This window comes from Colletotrichum aenigma, assembly GCF_013390185.1.
Source record: "Colletotrichum aenigma strain Cg56 chromosome Unknown KSG_Cg56_contig59, whole genome shotgun sequence".
In the NCBI taxonomy this organism is placed as follows: Eukaryota; Fungi; Ascomycota; class Sordariomycetes; order Glomerellales; family Glomerellaceae; genus Colletotrichum; species Colletotrichum aenigma.
In genome coordinates this window covers 1-16,225 of record NW_023500965.1, presented here as the reverse complement: position 1 = coordinate 16,225, position 16,225 = coordinate 1, and the positions used below count along the sequence as shown (strand labels likewise).

The 16,225-nt window shown below is 50.6% G+C and overlaps 5 protein-coding genes across 5 annotated transcripts; 3 read left to right on the top strand and 2 right to left on the bottom strand.

Annotated features, from left to right (window-relative positions):
- Nucleotides 1-485: 485 nt before the first annotated feature.
- Nucleotides 486-1,007, top strand: CGCA056_v015184 (uncharacterized protein; the record flags this gene model as incomplete). Its single annotated transcript, XM_037330424.1, has 1 exon — nucleotides 486-1,007. One exon carries the CDS (start codon nucleotides 486-488, stop codon nucleotides 1,005-1,007), a length of 522 nt encoding a protein of 173 aa, XP_037171190.1.
- A 3,086-nt stretch (nucleotides 1,008-4,093) lies between these two features.
- On the bottom strand, nucleotides 4,094-4,273 carry CGCA056_v015183 (uncharacterized protein; the record flags this gene model as incomplete). The annotated part of the gene is made up of 1 exon (XM_037330423.1): nucleotides 4,094-4,273. The coding sequence occupies one exon, from the start codon at nucleotides 4,271-4,273 to the stop codon at nucleotides 4,094-4,096; it is 180 nt and encodes a 59-aa protein (XP_037171189.1).
- Nucleotides 4,274-4,293: 20 nt separating this feature from the next.
- CGCA056_v015182 (uncharacterized protein) lies at nucleotides 4,294-5,098 on the bottom strand (the record flags this gene model as incomplete). Its single annotated transcript, XM_037330422.1, has 3 exons — nucleotides 4,294-4,344; nucleotides 4,389-4,514; nucleotides 4,598-5,098. 3 exons carry the CDS (start codon nucleotides 5,096-5,098, stop codon nucleotides 4,294-4,296), a joined length of 678 nt encoding a protein of 225 aa, XP_037171188.1.
- Nucleotides 5,099-8,053: 2,955 nt separating this feature from the next.
- On the top strand, nucleotides 8,054-9,031 carry CGCA056_v015181 (Neutral protease 2-like protein MEP5; the record flags this gene model as incomplete). The annotated part of the gene is made up of 3 exons (XM_037330421.1): nucleotides 8,054-8,330; nucleotides 8,452-8,854; nucleotides 8,935-9,031. 3 exons carry the CDS (start codon nucleotides 8,054-8,056, stop codon nucleotides 9,029-9,031), a joined length of 777 nt encoding a protein of 258 aa, XP_037171187.1.
- A 4,345-nt stretch (nucleotides 9,032-13,376) lies between these two features.
- CGCA056_v015180 (uncharacterized protein) lies at nucleotides 13,377-13,872 on the top strand (the record flags this gene model as incomplete). Its single annotated transcript, XM_037330420.1, has 3 exons — nucleotides 13,377-13,600; nucleotides 13,670-13,731; nucleotides 13,784-13,872. The coding sequence occupies 3 exons, from the start codon at nucleotides 13,377-13,379 to the stop codon at nucleotides 13,870-13,872; spliced, it is 375 nt and encodes a 124-aa protein (XP_037171186.1).
- Nucleotides 13,873-16,225: the final 2,353 nt, after the last annotated feature.

The window sequence follows — 16,225 nt, the reverse complement described above, 5'->3', positions numbered from 1 at the left end:
TGACGCGTCGTCGGCCTCTGCCGCTGATTCGCCAGAGTTGTCTCGTCAGCGCAGCCATTACGACCTCTCGGAGCCCTCGGCCGACTTCTTGGTCTCTGAAGTGCTGCGATCAAGGCGGTTCTGTCACCTCGCGGACAACCAGTCCCTTGCACAAGTTCAAACCTCTTTCATGCTGCATTGTGCACACTCTAGCCCCCGCAACGACTATGCGGCTTGGTTCTACCTACGTGAAGCGATAACTATACTACAGACGCTTAGGTACCATGAAGAAGCCACTTACGAGGAGGCGACCAACCTGTCTGTTGCGAGGGAAGCTAGACGGGCATTTTGGGTCCTCTTCGTCACGGAACGTGCTTTCGCGATTCAGCGACATAAGACCCTGGCCTTGCATTCCACAATTAACCTACCTCGCTTCGATCCACTCCTTGCGGACTCTAAAATCCTGCATGGCTTTCTTGATCTGATCTCCCTCTTCCGGCTTTTCGATGCCGAATTCATTACAGCGTGGAACTCTTATACGGAACGTCAGACGGTTAAGCCGGCGAAACCCAGATCATGAGCAGCTGTGCCAGCTGCAGGGAGCCCTGTCAAACTGCCTCGCCGATGTGTCCGCCTACCCCGAGTCGCAGCAAGCCGAGCTTTTCGTCACATGCGGGTGGCTTAAGACTGTTGTGTGGCAGCTGTGCTTGTCAGCGACGACGCTGACGAGCACGAATTATTGCGATAGTATGTCGCTAGGCTATCCCTTAAGCATAGCCCGAGACATTGTCCTTGTCCTCCAACTCTCACCCCAGAGGACCTTTGCTACAAACAGGGTTAGCATGTTGGAGAAGTTGTCCCAGGTTGGAAGTTCACTAGCAGATGTGCTTTCATTGAACGCACCTACTGTTCTCCGGCCATTGACGCTTGATGCTTCTATGGACACTCTGATGGAGATTTTGAAGATCGCGAGCGAGATGCTCCGAGCCAGTTGTGAGTCCCCCACCCCCCGAAACAAGCTCAGTTAAAGAGTTATATACTAGAGAAGGATAATTAAAAGATGGTTGTCGTCCAGGTGTAAGAGGCGTTTCGATAGGGACATCAGAAGTGTTTCTTGTAAAGGCATGCTTCTGAAATTAGCATCCCTATCTTTACCCTATCTTAGAACTTCGTGTACCTAGCTTGCTCACCTCTTCCTTCTACTAAGCGCTCGCTTGCCCCCTCATTGTCGTTCCATTCCTAGTGGGTGGGGTCGTTGAAAAGGTTCAGGGCGCACCGCAAACCTAGCTTAGAATGGGGGCGCAACGTGCGGATGGATAGATCCAAGTGTGGAGTAAGGTTTGGGATGCTTGGAGACTAACCGGCGCGGAACTACTTCATGGCAGGCTAGCGACTGTGTCCGTGACTGCCGGCGGCAAGTACTACACATGGGCTACACTTCACTCGCGTTACTTTGCCTTCTAATAGGTGGGCATAATATAATGAGTTGGGAGTTACATGCCCGTCTTAATATGTCGCTGGTCACCACTGGGTGGACACTGTTTAGTCTCCTTTTGCTGTGGGTATCACATAAAGTTAGCTATCATCATGGTGGAGAGTGCAGGGGACGGACGTGCCTGCCTACTAGGGCGCTATGCTGTCCGCTTGCAAGTTGCAGATGCCCCTGAGGTGAACTCTAGGTCTAAGAGTTCGTCCTAGACTTTAAGACAGGATCCGAACTGGGATCGATGTAACTGAGTATTACACTAATAAAGATTTGTCCTAAGATGGTCTAAGGGACTAAGGCGGGAAAGGCATACCGACATAGATGTATGTGCTGATTTTGCTACGGACGCGAGCCTATAGATGATGAACTAATTTAATCGTATGCGGTAGTACGGCATCTCTTTAGATGGCTTGTTTTGTGACTAGCTGTGTGTTTGTTTGTCTATGTATACTTAAGTAGGTATGTATGTGAAGCTGGAGGGCGGGAAATGCCCGATAACGACCCACGCTTAGCGCTCCATCCTGGGCAGGCTGGGTCAGTTTCCTCACCAAATCAACCTATTACTCTCCTCTGCACAGAAACTCGCCGCTCAACGCATCGAATTCCGCCTAAAGGGCCTTGGGAATGCCGCCCTGGGCGCTATCCTACGTGGCGTTAAAGGCTTGGCGGACCCAGGGCGGTGCGGGAGCATCGACACTGTAGTAGGAGTTGCAGTGTACCTAGGTCGGTGTGAACACAACACCCCTCAAACTAGAGAACTTACAGTAGCAGAAGCCAGATACAGTTGTATGCTCAGTATGTGACCGTTATGCTAGACTCTAGTAGTAACTCGCCTTACTTTTGTAGTAAAGCCCGTGGGGAGGGAACGGTGTCTACGCCGGATGCTGATACAGAAGGAATGATGGTGATGATAGGTGTGGCGTGTGTTATGGTCCATGGAGGGACGAGATAGTGAAGTGTATAGGAGTTTGTCTTGGCTAGAATGAAGCATGGCCAAGGCGGCTTGAGGTTCTATTTAGGGTTTAAGTCCGAGGGTGCAGTTCAGGAGGTAGGTTGACAGCTGCAGGTGAGCACCTGTCGCCGAAAAATGGGTTGAGTATGGATCGGACTGTTGGATACGTGTGTACATGAGGATAACTGTTCGTACGTACGTTAAAATTGATTTCAACACCACGACATACGCAGCTCCCTACTGTATGGTATGATGTTGGCACTGAACCCTCTACCTAGAAGGCTCTAGACGCACAAAATGTGGGCTGCTATAGGCCGGCAGACGTAAGACTGGAACGACGAGGGTACATGGCGATAGCTGTAGATCATAATACATTGACAAAGAACGGTTTCACTTATGAAACAAGGCGGCCTCTAAGGGGGCCTATCGTCGAGGATGCTCTTCAGCCGACGAGATCGGGCGGGAGGGAGTTCTGTTCATTGTTCAGGGTAGGGGCGGTCACTTCCCTATTTAGAGCCACGACCTCGCAGCTCAAGCAGTTTCCAGGAGAGTGGAACGGCTAACAGGCGACGTAGAATGCTGGGAACAGCTGGGCCCCCTACCATTGTCCTACGTATTTCAGATTAGTTCGGTTGTGTAAAGCCTGTTGTGGAAGGCAGGCAGGATCGGTCCGCCCTGCTTTGATCTGCACCTGCCGTCTGAGGTAAAAGGGTGAATACATAACGCTGGAAGGCCGGATCTCGTCGTCCCAACGACACTACAACTACCGGAATAGGAAACATGGAGCGGGACCACCCAAGACCCAAAGGTTGTCTTCAGGCCTGGCGATGATTCCTGCCACCTGCGTTGTGCACTGGCTCACTGACATAGTCTGTAGGGCGAAGGGCGGTCCAAGATACCGAAATGGATAGAATTTGTGACTAACGTTTACAATCATCATATAGCCTCAAACCAAGGAATCCTTCAATCTGTTGTTAGTATCAGTAAGGTATCATCATCATGTCTCTAACGCTGCTGCTGGGCACGAGAACGACGCGAGGGTACCCACGCTCGACCGAAGAACGCTATAGTATCTGGATCATTTGTCGCAGTGAAGCCGGAATTGAAATAGTCAGCAATGACGTGCAGAAGAGCCTCCGTTCTAGAACGCGGGTGCTAATATATAACGAGCTCTGCTCTATAAACGTTGACGATATGAGTCGAACCGAGGTACTTGATGACAATGAAAATACTAGGGCTGAAACGACGGCGACGCCCATTTGAGATAGCGAAGTAACAGTCAGTAAGGTTCACATCCGCTGGACAGCTGGCTATCCATTCGGGGACAGATGAGGGCACAATAGTTCCCGGATTCTACAACTCGGTGGATGCGGTGGGCTGTACGCTGCGTGTCTCTGTGCCGTGCTACCTACTACTTATCCCCGATACCTCTGTCCCGCGGCTCGACTTGCAGCCCTCCCTCCTTCTAAGAACGTAGCTGGCAAGGATTTCAATCGAGGAGCTTTAAGAGACTCCAGGTTACGGGGCGCCTATTTCGGCTGCTGATGATATGACCTAGTGCGACCCAGCATGCCACCACCTCGGTCTTTTTACGGCCGGCATGCTCCTCCGCTTCGCGAGACCACTGCTGATCTAGAATTTGCTGACTACTGGCTTGGTAGATGTTCTGCGGAGCATCAATGAACCCGTAGGGATACTCGCCTCCCTCGGCGCGGACCCGCATTGAGGGTGGGCCGCGAGCGAGCGTGGGGAACGACGCTGATTTGTTTATGCGTGAACGTTGGGAACGGCCGTGGCAATCTTATATCGACTTTCTTGCCGGGCTTCCGTGGCACGGTGATCCCTTTGTCCGCCATGAACTGCCTGCACCCCCACGTTAGGCGACCCTCTTGGTTGACGACTTCACCGCCACCGCAAGGGTTTTGAGCTGTTTAATGAGCCCGTTAGCACGACGTCACCCATATAACATACATACAGCAGGATAGGCACAAACTCACGGCCTATAACGCCTGTCTGGCCCCCTTTACCGTAGGCAACAACGCGGATGGAGCGCGGGTGATTGTGGGCTCGCTGGGAGGTATCGCTGTCTAAATAGTACTTGGGAGGCGTTAGATAGAGGAGTTGGTAATTAGCGCCTTGGTCTATGGGAAGGACCTGGCAGCAGAAGGGGCAGGACTTACCTGGTGAACAGCGAAAATCTCCGCACAGCCGGCCTCGGTTCGATGCTTCTTGTTTACTGGGACCTTCTTTTGGCTCTGTAGTCTGGCTTGGCACCGGTCAAGGGCAGCGACGACTCGTGGTTTGGAATGCTGGGGTGCGAGGCTGTACAGAGAAGGGCCGCTTCCCTTCAAACTGGACGAGATGAAGACGTCCTTCTCGACGGCCATAACGGCCATCATAGCGGGCTGCTCCTGTGGCCCAACGCGATCAGCATTAAACTTGGTCTGCATTTGGCTATAAGCCAAGTGAGCAAGCTCATAGAGTTGGTCATTGCTAAAGAGCGTTACAGTATCTTGGGTGAAGGTGAGCTTAGAGGAGTAAACGATTTGTTGTGCTTTGTCTCGGGCATGTGTGTCAAGGTTCAGGCCGAGATCCTGAGCTGCGATACTCTGGAGGAGAGCAAAGAGCACAAGTATACTGGACAGCCTAACCGCCCAGCCCCAAGATGCAAGAGTCCACATTTCGAAAGACGACTGGTAGTAGGTAGACAGCAGTTTAAGAAACCCGCTGTGTCGCTTACCGGGGAGCGGGCGGTTTAGGAATACGTCGGTGCAAAGCAGGATGGAAGCCGTGCGCAATAAGTAGCCATGTCCGGTCGAAGAGGCTGAAAATCTCTCGGTGGCTATTCCCGAGACTGCGAAAAGATCCCGCGCGGCAGAGCCGAGAGGGCCACCCCAATCGCGCGGTAGCACAAAAGACGGGTCCAACCCGCCCTCCGGCTTGAGCAGTCACTTGCTCTGTAGGTGTGGATACTAACAGCGATACGGACCTGACGGCCTGGGCGCTCAGGCCGCATGGAGAATGCTGGTCAACATCCATGGCCAATGACACGTAGTTAATTTACTCGTCCACGTTACCGGCTATGACTTAACGGGCGTCGCTGAGGCCGCGGATGGTATAGCAGGCAGGCAAAGTTTCAGAAGGTCTCTCAGGATGCGGTCTGGTGCCTTGCAGATCGCTTTCCGCAGGCCGGGAGCGGGCCAAGGGCAGACTACCTTGCTAGGAGAACGACGTTGCTAACGAGATCTTCGTTCATAAACCAGTTCTCTGTATCCGGCCATCTAGACAAACGTTTCCTGTTACCGTAAAGGTCTAGATCCAAGGTTAAGGTAGGGTGTGCGCAACCGCTAGGGTTCCCCGTTAAGTGAGGATCGGTAGCAGTTGATAACGAATGTTCGACCTCTACTGTGAAGAGCGAGGCAATCGGGTGTCATTGCTGCGAGATGGTAGCGAAGCCATAGAAAGAGAAAGTGCAGGGGTGTTACAACGGCCGGTGGGAGAGAGGATGCGAAAGCAGCTGTTGGGCTCTGCGGTTGAAGGCGATTGGCCTTGTCGGGATGGTCACTGGTCTAGGTTGATGGTTTCTAGGTGCTGGGAGTGCATATAATAGACGCCAGGGCAGACAGACAAAAGTTAGACAGAGCATCTAATGAAGATGCACCTCATCATCTACGTATCCTGTCAACTTCGGTTGGCTTCTTAAACCCTATCCCTTTGTTCCTTGTCCGCAGCACTTAGAGAGGCCTCTATAGGTAGAGCCATTTAGCTATCCGGCATGGCTTGCTGTTGAGCAAACGGTGCAGGTTTTATTGGTCCCGGACACTCGTACTAGCATCTTGCTCCCCTGGCCGTCGAGCCGGTCGGGCCGGCCGAAGCTACTGGGGAGCTACTTCCACTACCGGAGATGCATAGTGCAGAACAGGGGTTAACAGGCCTGAAGGCATCGTCATCAGGGCTTTTTTTCTGTGCTGGAGTTGGGCATAGCAAGGGGGTCCGAAAACTTCGCAAAAACGAGCAGGGTGCGACCCACTAGGCCTGCCGATTACTAAGCTACATTACAGGTAGAAGTTTTTGTTAGATTGGCAGTAGTAAAAGGAATAGTGATGTGTATTCTGGTTTTTTTTTTTTTTTCTTCCAACTCTTCCATAATAGAAGATCTTCTACTATTTATGTCCAGAGTGAGGGCTTTTTCCTTTATCAATAGAGTTTGGCATAACCATAGAAAACTCTTCTCAACTCCTCTCAAGGTCGCTTAGTGGCGGACACCTTTCATAGCGACTGACACCTCTCAAGGTTATCATGCCCAATTTGACAGTTTTATTGTGGGTGGTTCTTGTAGATTTTACCCTCTAAATACTTATTTTCAACAGACTTAAAACAGTATAGTGGCTTGGATGTTATAGTCGCCACTAAGAAAAACAGTACTATTTATATTTTCTTTCCCTCCTGCTATAATGCACTGCATCTTAGATCTTTAAGAATAAGATGTTTCTAATGGTTTGTTTCTGTGTATATTATTAAGTTAGCAGTGAAATACAATCAGAATACTAGCGGAACCTGTGTTTGATAATACTTAACATACTCCTTTTAGGCTGGTGCATAAGATCATATCGTCCAGTGGAGATCTCAGATTTAGGTGCGCAGGGCAAGATTTGGGGGATGGTTGACGGGCCACTATAGGTAGCCTCAACGACTCGTAAGGAATAATAGCCCGCTCCTTGGGGAGGACAAAGGGCGTAGTGGGGCCTGTAATCAGCGTGCACGTGCGCCGGCGCTCGCTGAAGCCAAGCTCGCGACGCAAATAGCTTTCCCGAAAACAGGGAATGAAAAGATTTGTGGGCCCCGTCGATGCGTGATGAGAGATGTGAGTACGTTGGGCTGAGCCCTGCAAAGGCGGGCGCGTGAATGGGGCCATCTCCGAGAATGAGGATGATGATGATTTCCCCCAAGGTCGATAACCAGTTTCCCAATGCCCAAGGGCTTGGTCTTGCCTTTTTATATAGGCATGTTGCTGTCCGCGCGCCTGGTAAGTAGGGGACCAGAATAACAACTTCGTATATAGCTATATGCGAAGTTGGGTAACTGCTTAGTATTGCCTGCTTGCCCCATTCAGCTGGTGTCTGGTCTTTGAAGATACCGCATAAAGTATGCGCTACTACTCCCTGCTTCTTTGTGGCGGAACCCTTTTAAAAAGATGAATTACCCCCAGCAGACCCGCCTTGAGTTGATTGCGCCTGTTAGGTCATAGGAATGATGTGACTTGCGCGAGTGGGACACATACTGCAGTCTTTCAAGCTAGACCATCACACTAAGCTGAATGTGTTCTTACCTACTATCCACAGGAGTGGAAGCTCCAAAGGCGCGTGGTTGGGGTCACTGATACTAACCCTGTATAACCCAAAGAAGCACATAACGATATGTCGGCTTCACCGCATACAAGCGAGAATCTCTTGCCCACAGCCATTGCTCATCACGCTGAGCAACCTAAATGCAATCTATAAAGCCCACAGTCAGGCATATTCGTTTCCAGGTCAGTAGGACGAACTGTATTGCTTGCTTTATCATTCCTCCACCCGAGTATCAGCGCCCAACACCCACTCACCCAAGCGAGAAGTCCCAGCACTTTCATCTTCAACATGCGGAAAGTCATCTCCATCTTGTTCGTTGCGTTGAACTTCTCCCATGTCTTTGGCGTGTTAACTCCTTCCGAACGCGGCCTTCTCGCCTCTTATGACAAGCGAGCGCTGACGTCCTGGGTCTCTATGACTAAAGGAAGCGACTGGCCATGCTCATCATCGCAACTCAAAGATATTGAGAAGTCAGTTGAGCACGCGAAGATCTTAGCCAACGGAGCCATAGTGGCCTTGGACAATGCTGGGACAACATCGAAGGCCTATACGAGATGGTTTGGCAGTACGTCAACAACTTCATTTCATTATTCACACGTCTTGCTACTGACGGTGAAGTCGGGCTCCTATGCCTCTTGCGTCTGGCGTCTATTTATGGAGTCGAGTGCTGACTGTGATACTGATAGGAACCAATGCTAATAAAGCCCAGCTTTCTACGATCAAGACCAGCCACTTCGGGGCACCAAACAGATTCCTGCAGATGCCGTCAAGCACCGTCAAGTCATACGATGAAGGCGGTCCGAGCCCACAACGACTGGTCTATGCATGCCCCCCTAAGGACTTTCCCTTGTGCAACGGCGGGGTGGCGGCTGCTGCCATCAATGCCGGCGACCAAGTATTCAAAACCAACATCCTCCTCGCCTGCCCTTCCTTTTTCAAGAAAGCCAGCAATTCGCAAATGCTTTCGAACTGGCGGAAGGGAAAATACACGCCATCTTCGGGGATGATATTGCTGCACGAGACGCAGCATCTCGACGCTATTGTCGGCAAGGGCAAGCGCTGTATTGACCTGGCATATCCAGTGGAGGAGTAAGTCTTTCCCTCCTATATCCGATGATACCTGATTCGAAACCACGAGAGATTTGCAAATGCTAAACACGAAACGTCAGCTGCGAGAAGCTTACAGATAAGGACAAGATCAGGAACGCCCAAAACTATGCGTTCTTCGCCCTAGACGTCACGGCGATCCCGCCTAAACGGAAGTAGGGCGGTTCTGATATTGAAACGACCGGCGACAAGGGAGAGAGCATTCGAGATGGGGGTGGCATCGATTATTGAACCCTTCTTGATAATATCTATTCTATATTGCGGGTTGATAACTCGGACTTGACGATGTCTCCACATCCAGAGGCTCCGTGACTTGGAGAGGTGGCGGTAGATAAGGTCATCACTTGCTGTCCGGTAGTCTCAGTAGTGGCAGGCATGGCCGCGGGTGACCATCAGCGCTTCATGGGGTGGGAGGCCATCGGGATGAGGGGGAGGACGTCGCTCGGGTCCCCCAGTGGTATGGACTTCAGCAGCGCGGGACGGCCGACGGCCTTGCGGCTTGGGCATGTGGTGTTTCTCGGCTGGATGCCGGCTTACGCGTTCCACGAACGGCTTTAAGGCGTAGCCGCAAGGCCGGTAGATGAGCACCGGCTCGGCCTAATTTAATTGCAGGTGCAAAGCTCCTAGTTGCTGCCGTTGTTTGTCCATCAAGCGGTGCGGTGTCATGGGCTCGGGCGGCGGCGACAACAGCAAAAGGGGGATTAGGAGAGACGTGTCCGCTACTCTTCAATGTAACCTTTTCTCCTGAATAGAGGTGTAATAGCAAATGGTCTTTTGTCCCTTCTTCTTCTCATACTTCGCTTCCCTAGAAACGGTTTGGTTTTCTCTCACTTTTCGTCCTTGACTTCCCTATCCTTCCTTTTCCTTCTTCTTCTTCCTTTTTGCTTCCCTAAGGTATAGATAGGAGTTCAATTTAGATGTGATGTTAGGTGTCCTTGGGGTAATTGCCCCTGTTGGAATGCTAAGACGACCTGGATATCCATAAGCAAATCAAGCTCGTCGGACTGGACGCATCAGCTATCTAACCAGATAAAAGTGGTCTTGATGGGTCCCTATGTAGTTGCCTCAGTCCGACTGAGCGTTAGTGGTTCTCATACTATCATGACCTCCCCGACTATTGGTTTTCTCTGGGATTGCCTCCGCGTAGGGAGTGCCCCAGAATAGCCTCGGAGACGCCGTTGAGCATGGGTGCAAGGACATCTGGGAGATTGGCCCTTTGACGTGGAATACGACTGAGCGCGTACACCGAACCTGAGCAAAACCCAGTCTCTTTATGTAGAGCACCAGTGTCTTGCGGGCTTACCAACGGTCGGCTTGTTTATTTAAAGCTGAGTTATATCTCGTCTGGTTATGCTACAGTCCAGCCCCAAACTCCAACCGCCAAGCTCTCGTTATGATCGGTCTCCGTCATTATTTCGTACTTGCCATCTCGCTCCTAGGAGTGTTTGCCGGTCTCTGAGAGGATCACGGCTACACTGTCGAGCACACTAATGGCGTATACTACGTCAAATCTAGTCATTATACTAGTGGCAGCTCTCCACTGGATAAGGTCGGCATCAGCACTAATAAGAAGACGATGACCGTCTATCTTGCGTACAATGGATTAGAGAGCAACCATCGGAAGAAGTTGAGACTGTCGCAGGTTCTCGCGGCGCTATGCGAAAAGAAGTCTGTCGATCCGGACGATATAGAGCTAGTGATCATCGATGATGTCGAGAACGCTGAAACAAAAGCGGCCATGAAGAAATACCGCGATAAACACAAACTTTGCTTTAAGGACGAAATCCGGATTACCCCCAACCATCAAACAGATTGGGCTATCTTCAGCGGCACACCCTTTTATAAGGCAGTGGGCCAGATGTTACGGAGTAAAGGTATAACTCAAATCGTCGTCAAGAAGGAAAACGGCAACCAGAACGTATACTTCTCTATTGGGTAGAGGACCAAGGTAAGTAAGACTTCGTTCCAGGAAGCTTCAAGTCTTGCCTCGCCTTAGAATATGAATCTGACCTTTGTAAGTAGCGGAAGACAGCGATTTCAGTGTTTGGGGTTATTTGAGATAAGGCAGGTCCAGGACATTATGTGGAAGTGTATGTAGACAGGCTGTGGGGTGATGTACTTCCATCGTGACTGAGACGATAGAGGAGGAAGATGCGCGACACGTCTGTTGATATCCCGGGCCAAGGGCGGAGACTCGGAGTCAATTGGGCATTCATAGAATAGCTCAAGGGGGTCTGTAGTATAAGAGTAAAGTAGTATATTAACGACCTACCCGGTTGCGCAGTCTCCTGGGGCTTGTAGTTAGTTGTCTGCCTGACAGCAATTGCGGATGCTGTAGTTGGGAGAGTCACATACACGCTTCTAAGGGGCCATCGCAACGTCTGACGCCCACCTCTGGAAACACCCTGTTCTAGTAACCCGACCGTCACGGCCCGCCATCTAAGCGTACATTCCACTAACGGGAGTCCAGAGTCACTGCTGTGGACCAAATATTGTACCATGGTTCTACGTCCCCACTATACTGAGCCTAACAGGTGATGTCTTCTCAAAGGTTGAGTTAATCAGTCTCAGACTCTGTAACCAACGGTGTGCGTGGTGAAGATAAGCTTAAAATGGCCCAAATAACGGTTAGAGAGTGAATGGCCAAAGAGCTACGGGTGTCTGCTTATAAGCCAGGCTTAGGTCATACTATGTCAGTCATGAACAGTCCCTCTGACCAATAATCCTGTTACTAGGTTATCACTTGGGTACAGGAGGCGAGCACTAAGAACCTGCAGCGTCATGGTGGCCTTCAGTGTAGTCCTTCTGTTCTAAGTGAGTGCCTGTTATTCACACCGATCCTAAAAGTTGAGTGACCCGTTATAAGCTGCCCAGCGTCAGCGTGGGGCGGTCGATCGCTATCCTTTGCTGTCCTTGCAGTCAGGTTTAGTACTGGGTCACAAGTGGAATCGTTGGCTACTGGCAAGCCGAATCTCGTTATATGCGCAAAATCTACGCGTGGGGTTGTAGGTTGTCTCGTACTCGAAAGACTGCGAGCTGTATTTGTGCCTGTCTTAGAGACCAATAAGACCGATCTTGATGTTCTTTTTCTTGCAAGACACGGAGTTTCTTGGGAACGACGGCGCTACTCTTAGTAGCGCTACTAGCTCTATATATAGTCAGGTCAATAACTCCAGAAGTCAAGCTCGTCATAAAGTTAAATACAGTATGCGGCGGTATTGCTTGACGGCCTGCGCTTTGCTTGAAATGGGCAGCAACAATCTTCCCTTTAATAGTACCGTGTGGAATTAGCTGACTGTAACACATCGTCGGGACGGCTAGAGATGGATTGAGTCTTCCGGGCACCACTACCGTCACTTTGTCAACTGGGTAGGCGTTTTTTTTTTTTCTTTTTTCTTTCTTTCTTTGTTTTTTTTCCCTCTTTCTTTTCTTCTTTAGTCTCTCCCAGGCCTTACAGGAGGTACCGTTTGCGCTGCAGCCGATTCAAGTCCAACAATGGCTGGAAATATTAGAACTTCGAGGTCGAAGGTACCAAGTGTACACCAGAGAGAGCATCTAACGTCAGAGGACGTGTAGAGAAGGTGAAAGGATATGTGTTGTCGAGGGGAACGGTCTGTGCCAACGTTAGGTGATTGCATGCTAGTCAAGTGGAGAGAATGAGGAAGGGTGGTAGGGGTTGAAGTAGGCGGCACATATTAAAGGGAAGGAATGAGGTGAAGCGGAAAGTTACGCTACGGTCGAGACCGAGTAGGCAGGAACATGTCAAGCCATGTTAGGGTCAATCTATTCTGATGAAATATCCTGTCACAGCTGCCTAATACCTAAGTGGGTCGGCTCACTGTTATCCTTACTGCGTATGTGCGGTCTGTTGGGTTAGCCTCTTCAGTCCTTCCGTAGTCATAGACGCAGTGAAAATGCTGCGGCCTCCAAATTCGGCCCCTTGTCGCTACCAGGCTTCTGCATCGTTAGCCTGTCGCAGTACTGCGCTTATTAGCTCCGTTCGCAGGTTGGGTAACATGGCTATACCAGGAGTCTGCCAGTTCATCGGCGTAGCCGATGAGGGATCCACCTTCGGCTTCTCATGTGTCCGTGGCAGAGTCGCCGACGGCTGAGTACTATCTGAACCAACGATTGCTGCGCACTGAGAGTTCCTCGGATCATTATTATGAATCGATAACTAGGCAAGACAAGCTTATAAAACCCGAGGATTCGCGGCTACCTACACCGTTTCATTCCGCATCTACTTGCTATTGTCTCTCAACTTGCATCCCCTTGAACAGGATGAGGCTTTTGTATTTCCTCTCGTCCTGCATGGCCGAAGCTGGCCTTGCTGTGCCAAACCCCAACAATGCTATAACAGTCCGTTCACCAGGCGATATGGCAACAATAGGCAGCGTTGTCTACGACAAGGACGGAATCCTGTCCCGCGATTCGAGCGCAGCTTGGGCAGCGGCTGAGAGGGTTGTGGGCACTCTCCGCCAGCCACAACACACACTACTACTTCATGTCCTGTAATAAAGCATATCCTGGACAGAAGGGTATGACACCTAGTCAGCAGTATACCATCGATCAGACGGGCTGTCTTCACGTGGGTCTCATCGTTGGCAAGACCGCCTTTCGCCAGAACAAGTTTACAGCAAGCTACTTGCACGTAAGGCGCCTGGCAGATAACCCCAACACCTGGACTCAGACACGCCATGACTGGGATGAAGTCAAGCGTATGCAACGGTACGTCGTCTATTGGCTATGAATCATTAATGCGTGTTGTTGGAAAGGGACTGAACCCATGCTATCCAGTATTGATTATGGAGGTACTACAACCTCTTCTAAAGCCAACATTGATAGAGTCATTAGAAAAGGTATGTTGCCATCTTGCCGTGGATGAGCTATACTGACTGACCACGTCTGTAGGCGAAGAATGGATCACGCTCTCCAAGGGTAAATACGACAAGGAATGGAACTGCCTTGCGTACTACCGTTTCATGGCTTCTAAGCTGTAGAAAGGAATAGGACATGGCCCACGATCGCAATAGCACCTATTATCCTTTCAACCTAGCAATTTCCAAGGCTAGCCACATATTCAAGAGGACCAACGTGAGTGCGATAGAAAAAGTTAAGATCATGTTAGGTTTCAACGCCATAATGACCGGACCTGTTTCAGCGGTCTAGACCAGTTTCCCCTAGGGCATTAGGCAAACCGAACGCGTTGTGGATCTCCTTTGCTCCAAAACTCTGATCAAATACCATCTCTGCCCTTGAACATTCAAGACTCAAATGACTAGAGGTCTGTTGACACCGTCATGTCTTCTGGCCATTGTTCCCTTTTCACTAGGCTCTGTTAAAAAGTTCCAATGCCCCAGCTGTTTCTTTTCAGGTCGCCTAACTACTAGGTGTCTGAGCGTTTAACACAGGTTTCTAAAACGTCGTAGCATGTTTAGGTGTTATTTGTTCTGCTTTGTGAAAGGGCTGATAGAGGACTGTAGTGCCAGTAGTCTGTGATGTTTAGGGGCGGTCAATTGCAGTATATCTGTCGAGCGAGCAATTGCTTCTAGAATGTGGATTCGGTCCCATCTAGCCTGGTGTCCACCTCTTCCTGCTCATCTTCATATGATGTCAAGAGCTTTGCTAGGGGTAAATGGGCAACGCAACCCTGGACTAATCAGTAGCCTTATAGTGATCATATGCAAATTCAGGGATGCTTCAGTCTGATGAATGTCATTTTCGATTGGATGGTCTCGTTCTCGCTATCCTGTCCGGACGCGCGGTAGCTGTCGGCCGAGCCTGCTATCCGGGCCCAGGAGCTGACCGGAATATAATTTGGGACGGGGTAGAACATATCGGTCAAAAAATGAACTACGAACTCCAAGCACTCTAATTACCCCTTGACAGGGGTAGAGCTAACGCTGCCTCAAACGTGCGCTCCTTTCATGGCCACCATTGCCGAAGGGTACTTAACTGGGGCCACGGGCAGCTTCGGCAGCCCCGGGCACCAGTAGGAAGGGCCCCGTTAAGTGTTTAGCGAAGGCAGCACCTAGTGGGATCGCGGTATCCGTAGGGTTATACGATGGGCACCGGAGTGGGGGTGAAAGGAAGGGGGGGAGAAAACGATTCAAAAGAAAAAAAAGAAAAAAGAGGAAACATACGCAAACACACACACTCAGTCTGCAGTTCGTACACTGCCGTCGGGTAGTATCTATCAGATTCGGCGAAACCGGCTCTAGCCTTCTCCTTTGACCCACGGCCATGCGCAGGGGCCCAGGGCGGATAATCTGGTTGATGTTCGCGACACCTAAATAGAGAAGGGATGAATAATCGGGTGCGATGCCCTGCAAAGAAGCGTGCTTACGTTAAGCATACGACGTCCTGCCCCAAATTCATAAAGCCAATCCTTCCTGCGCTTGGCACTATTGTTTATGAACTACATAGCTTCGCTGGCTGTTTCGTGATCTTCAAGGTCGAGGACTTTCCAGCTTCGCAACATTTATCTTGTAACAGATTTGGTCGGGTTTACCAATGGCACCGCCTCTACAGCTCTCTTGCACCATCTACTGGTCCCTAATAACCTTGTTCTGGCTCCTAGCTGTCTCATTAGAGGCTGCGCCGCTCGCGACATATCATGGCCGGGGCTTCGGCTCCTCTGTGTCGACAAAGGGAAGCATCACCGACTTCACCCTCTGTGAGGTAGAAGCCCTCACTAGGAAGAGTAGGGGTGGAGCATGCACCCAATTCCCGAGGGGCATTACTGTTGTCGGCCGCGATATCACCAAAGGCTGGTTTGATCGACAGGAGGCAGCAACACTTCAGAAGGAGTCTGAGGTTGACGTTAGCTTTTTTAGTCTTCTAGACACCCTTGACCCGCTCGGCAAGCTCCTTGACCGGAATAAGATTCCCTGGGCTGTTGCTGGTGGTCTCGCTCTGAAAATCCACGGACAATCAGATCGACACACTACCGACATCGACATGGTTGTACAGACCACTATGCCTAAGCTACGGGCTGCACTAAGCAAAGACAAAAGTACATAGTTCCTGGGCCTGGATGGCCGAGCGAGTCTCACCTGCGGGTTTATCGCGACCGAGGAAGTGCAGGGAAGCCCAGATACATCGAGATTGATTTTAGTGATCGCCGGTGAGTAAAGCCCCTCACTCGGAGCCTCCGGCTGGTCTGCGGACACTAACGGCCGGCCTAGGCACCTTGACGACACCCCAAAGCTTGCAGGTCAATCGAAGGACTTTCAAAGTGGAAACGAGAGAAAGAGGCCCGATCAACGTTCACGTCATGCGGACTCGGCAAGACTCTTCATGTCGAAGGTCAATGCCTTAGCAGCGGAACATAGAAGAAGGGACGATAAGGAC